The sequence below is a fragment of the Stegastes partitus genome, unplaced genomic scaffold, assembly GCF_000690725.1.
Source record: "Stegastes partitus isolate 25-593 unplaced genomic scaffold, Stegastes_partitus-1.0.2 Scaffold1219, whole genome shotgun sequence".
NCBI lineage: Eukaryota > Metazoa > Chordata > Actinopteri > Pomacentridae > Stegastes > Stegastes partitus.
In genome coordinates, this window is record NW_007578950.1 from 3306 (window position 1) to 8641 (window position 5336).

Here is a 5336-nt window from a genome sequence, read left to right on the forward strand (position 1 = left end):
AACAACTGGACTTTGGTTTCTACCTGGTTCCAGTGACTGCGTTCTCTCTGCAGGACTCTCGTTTTCCTCAGCAGCTTCCTCCTCCTCCTCCTCTTCGTCCTCTTCTTCCTCCTGACTTTCCACTTCTTCGTCCTCCAGATCCTCTCCGTCCTCTGCGATCACCTCCATCCCCTCGATGTCGCTCTCCTCTGCAGACATCCTGCAGATGATGAGAATTGCATTTAAATTTCCTACTAAAAATAAGTCTTTGGCCGACATTTCACCAACTTTGAAGGCCTGTAACATCAGTAGAACTTCATGTATGATAGGTTAATGTATGGAAACATTCAGTGAGGCATTAGGAGTCTCAGATGCAATATGCATATGAAAACTTCAACATGAAGACAACTCCGCCGACAAGCTTGCACATATATGACAATAACCAGAGCCCTACATACACCAGTTTATTGAGTCCACATCACCATTTGGTCATAACAGCAAATATTAATTGTTTTTACCAAATATTCCTTTTTTTTTTTGGAGATACTAAACCCCTATAGTGGTTTCCCAGGTAAGACATATTTAGGGGAAAAACACAAAAGTTCCCATGTCTGAAAACAGATGAAATTCTCCAAATTAAGCCAAAATACTATAAAGAAGTTTGCTTTGCGTACCAAGTAACAGTAACCGAGTAAGATCTGAGATGGTGGACCAACACCACTGATATTCGGTTGGAAGTTTTCCCTCTTTGCTGATTTGAGGAACTCACCCCGCCTCCTCCTCCTCCTCCTCCTCCTCCTCCATCTCCTCTGCAGCTTCAGGTTTGGAGCCGCTAACAGGAGTCGGCTCATCTTTAGACTCTGGAAGACCAAAATCATCACGCAGATGTAAGGATAAGATCAGTCAGCCTTCACGAGCCAGTCATGCCCACATTCTCCACCAAAAGCTAAACGTTCTGTCCAGCGGGCAGGAGGACCAACTCATCTGGGCTAAATGTGTCAGTCTGGTCACATAAACAATCAAAGAAATGTTGATTTTTTTTTTTCCTGGTTTTGTTCATTTAACTACATGATTCCTCTCTCTCCTTCTAGCCGTGGTTGAGCTCGGTCAGGTTACCTGGTTCCACCATCTTTTCCCTGGACGGTCCGGTGCTGGACTCATCCCTGGACCTGGACGCAGACCCGGTCCCTTTCTCTCTGCTGGTCTTCTCTCTGGATTTGGATCTGCTCTTTTTCTCTCTGTCCGACTTTTCCCTGGACTTAGATCTGATCTCTCTGCTGGACTTTGTTCTTGATTTATCACTGGACATGGACCTGGACCTGGACCTTGTTCTAGTGTTTCGGCTGGATCTAGACCTGTTGTTCCTAGAGGACCTGCTGCTGGATTTGTCTCTGGATCTGGATCTAGTCTTCCGGTGTCTGCTGGATCTTTCTTTAGATTTATCTCTGGATCTGGACTTGGTTCTGATCTGTCTGTCTCTTGATCTGGACCTGCTCTTGCGGTCTCTGTTGGACTCGCTCCTCGTCCTCTTGGTCCCTGACTTCTGGTTTTTCTCTGGACTTGAACTCCTCTTGGCTGAAGTGGGTTCCTCCTCGTACTTCTTTGCAGATGGAATGTTCCTGTAGGACAGAACACACCAGAACCACCAATAATCAGAAATCTGTGGACAGGAATGAGCTGATGGATTTCCCACTGGGTCGGTTTGCTCACATGAGCCTCTTGTACTCTTCAGAGAACGAGACTTTGATAGAGTCCTTGTTGATCCTCAGAGTGTTTGTAGAATAATAATCGACCAGCTTCTGAGCGTCCACAACATTCCTCATCTCCACAAACGCCTGAAACACAAAAACAAACCAGCGTGAACCTGGATGCTGCTCATCACAGCATTTGAACATCGTTAGCAGCAGTAACAGTGGCTGCTGTGGTGGATCAGATGGTTAGAAAATGAAAGACATCATCAGGAGAACTATGTGGACAACAAGAGCTCTGCTTATCAGAGACTTGGGGTTAAATGTCATCCTCTGGCTGATCTAACATGTCGTTAAAACAGTGTCGCAGTATGTTTGAAAATAAAGCCGCCCCCCACCTGCTGTCGCTTCTGACTTAACTACAGATATATTTCACGAAGTCTGAACTCTAATTCAACAAATCTATTCAATTCAATTTTATTTGTATCGTGCAGTTTACAACATATGTCATCTCACAGCGCTCAACATAGTTAGGTGAAGACCTTACACATTTAAACTCCAACAATCCAAAGCTGCCGTTGCCATCTGGCAAGTGGTCGGCAACGGTGGGAAATCTGTAATCACATTCTGACCAGGTAGAACTCCAGGTTGGTCTACAGCATCAACCACAGCTGTGTTGCAGTTTCGTGTCATTTTGTGATCGTTTTGACTCTTTACGACCATTTTGCGTCTCTTGGCAGTTACAGTCGTGACTCAATAATCTGACCCTTAACAATCCGACAGGTTTTTAGGAAAAACAAACAGAACCTATGAAAAATAGCCTGAACATACCAACAGCCTTGGATTCCAACTCTGACATGAACTCAGAGGTTTTTGTGAAATCTGATTTCTTTGTGACTTCCTTCACGTTTCTAGTTCAATGCGACTTGTATGTGATCTGCTGTGTGAACTTCATACGACCCAAAAGTGTCCCGCATGCACAGAAGAGGACACGACGACGTCACACGCAGCGAGCGTGCTCAGTGTTTATGGAAGTAAACATGGATGGTAACGGTGGAGCGTATCTGCCACTCCCCCGCCGCCACCGATGGAGGAAACAGAAGTGTGAGCGCTAACTAAACTAGCATCAGCAGCCAAGTACTGCCTGTGTGTTCTGGACACTTCCACCCCGTCACCCCCGAATATTCAGATATTCATCATTAATTGGATCTGTGTTGTTCAGACTGTCATGAAAAGACCAGATACGGGTCACATAGGGGCAAAAAAAAAACAAAAAAAAAAAACAGATTGGTGTCACTTCAGCCTGTTGCCTGAATGCATTTACCTTTGATGTCAACCGACGGGCCGTGCACAAGCGCACCGGTCAGTTAGGCTGAAATCCAGGGATGCGTAGTGTTCTAATCATACACTAGTTACTATAACAACTATAGACAATTAATATCAACAACAAATGAGCCTTCCAGTATCAAGCCCTCCTTGTCTTGACAATCCGATATAAAAGAAGGTTTTACATTTAGTGTCGGATTATTGAGTCACGACTGTAGCTTGTATTTCTTTGCATTTTATGTCCCTTAGCAGTCATTTTGTCTTTTTGTGTATGTTTTGTGACTCTTTGCAGTTGAGTTTTTGTGTGTCTACAAAGTCAGTTTGTCCTTTTTGCAGCCATTGTGTGTCTCTTTGTGGTTGTTTTGTGTCTTCTTGTAGTCGTTTTGTGTGCTTACGTCTTAAAACTTCAGTGAAGGATCTGACATGTTCTACTGGACCGACTGAATCACAGATATCCGCTGGATGCTAAACGCTCCAACAGCTTCCAACCTCTCCTGCATCACTTGAGCTGTGTGCTTTGTTACCAGAGCGTTATCAGACTGAACTGTGCTGCAGGTTGATCTCACCACAGACGGCAGAAACAGCGTGTAGAGCGGCAGGCCGAAGCGCTTCACGATGCTGATCAGATCTGATCGGCCGTCTTCTCCTGCTGGAGCTGGACTGAAACTCACCACCTGACAGCTCTGAGGAGACAAAATGAAATTTGAGGAGGATGTTCAACAAGCAGGACACTGAAGCTGTGGCCACAAGCTGTGCACGAGGTGTCAAAGTGAAATAACGGCTCTGCAGTGCTCTCTGCTTAAAGCTGATCTGTGTCTGAGAAACAACAGATAAATGTTTAAAAGATGTCCGAAAAATATTACACTTGAAGATAGTATTGGAACCTTTTTGTTAATGTCAGAAAAATATTTGTAAAATATTTGACAGATGTCCAAAAATACTAATAAAATGTCTTAAAAATAAAGAAAACAATAATAAAATGTCTCAAAATAATAAAGAATGTAATACATTATTATAACATCAATAATACAAATAACCAATAATTTATGGTGTCATTTTGTCCTAAAGATGATAAATATTCCTAAAAATGTCAATGAAAAAAAGGATAGAAATATAATACACAAAAATATAAATGAAACGTCTGAAAGTTGATAATAGTCGACCTGAGCTGCACCGAGGAGCTCAGAATCGGTGTTCAATGAGTCACATAGAATAATTTTAATTACATTTCACAGTACTAAGCTGAGATCTGGTTCTTTATTGTGTTTTTTACATGTTACATAGCTTCTGGTTGCTCTTAGAGGTTTTAAGATTTATTGTGTTTCAGAAATTGATCTTACAAGCTGATGCCTTTTAGTTCTATTGTGTTTTCTGTCCTGCTGTGTGTCACACGACTGTCTGAAAGTTGATTTGTAAAGAAAGCGTTCCATCCACACTCATCCTCATTCATCTTAGTCAGCTCAGCGTCGGTGTTTCAGACATCATACCCAAAGGAAGCTGAAGGCGTTCGAGATGCTGAACTCAATCTGCTCTCCGTTCACAGTCGGCGGATAGTTGATGTGGAACTTCACCAAGTCCTTCGCCTGGTCGACGGTGCCCAGCTCCAGAAACGCCTGCAGGTTTACAGCAAAGCTTAACACAAAAAACAACAGCTGCTGCTCATCTCTAAACCGTCAAACAGCATCTTCATGAGTGAATGTGTCAAGATCACAAGCTGCTGAGTGAATCAGTGAAAGACAGCCAAGTACTATATGACAGTTTTAATAAAGATCAACAGACTTCCTCACAATCAGCTGATTCTTTAGTAACTTCTTTATATTTAATGAAGCCATGCAAAGTTCTACCTTCATACTCTGAATATTTCCAGTTACAGGCCCTTGAAGTTGAAATGTTGTTCTTCTTACTTTGCATGACTTTTTAAAAGCACTTCTAAGCCTTTACATGTACACAGGGCTCCCGGCAACTGAAACGGTCGCATCTGTGACCTTTTTTTTGTTTGTGTGTGAGTTGAAATTTCAACTGGTCGCATTGGTGCAAGTGCATGATGATCATGAAGCTGTATCAGTGTCTCTGTAACCTCTGTTGACCACAGTGGTGGAAGGCAGGACTTCTAGAACTTCATCAGTCCGTCTCTACACGGTGCTGCAGACAAGCTGTTCAGTTGATGTGTATTAAAAAGATAAAGTTCTGTGGAGCAGATTTTTTAAAAAGACAATGAGGGAAGAGGAGGCAGAGAGAGTAATTTCAAGCAATTCATTCAATAACAATGGCTGAGCCAACGCAGAATGAAACAGACATTAATGACAACAATGATTTCAGCTTTGCACTGTTCCATGAACACAA

The 5336-nt window shown here is 42.8% G+C and overlaps 1 protein-coding gene across 1 annotated transcript in view; it reads right to left on the reverse strand.

Annotated features, from left to right (window-relative positions):
• Positions 1 to 5336, reverse strand: part of matr3l1.1 (matrin 3-like 1.1) — a 12964-nt gene that overhangs the window by 2092 nt on the left and 5536 nt on the right. Inside the window, exons 7-12 of the mRNA XM_008297430.1 lie at positions 4481 to 4606; positions 3560 to 3676; positions 1690 to 1814; positions 1096 to 1598; positions 749 to 839; positions 7 to 199 (exon numbers count right to left, since the gene is read on the reverse strand). Coding sequence (XP_008295652.1) covers positions 7 to 199; positions 749 to 839; positions 1096 to 1598; positions 1690 to 1814; positions 3560 to 3676; positions 4481 to 4606 — 1155 coding nt within the window. The remainder of the gene's footprint in view (positions 1 to 6; positions 200 to 748; positions 840 to 1095; positions 1599 to 1689; positions 1815 to 3559; positions 3677 to 4480; positions 4607 to 5336) is intronic.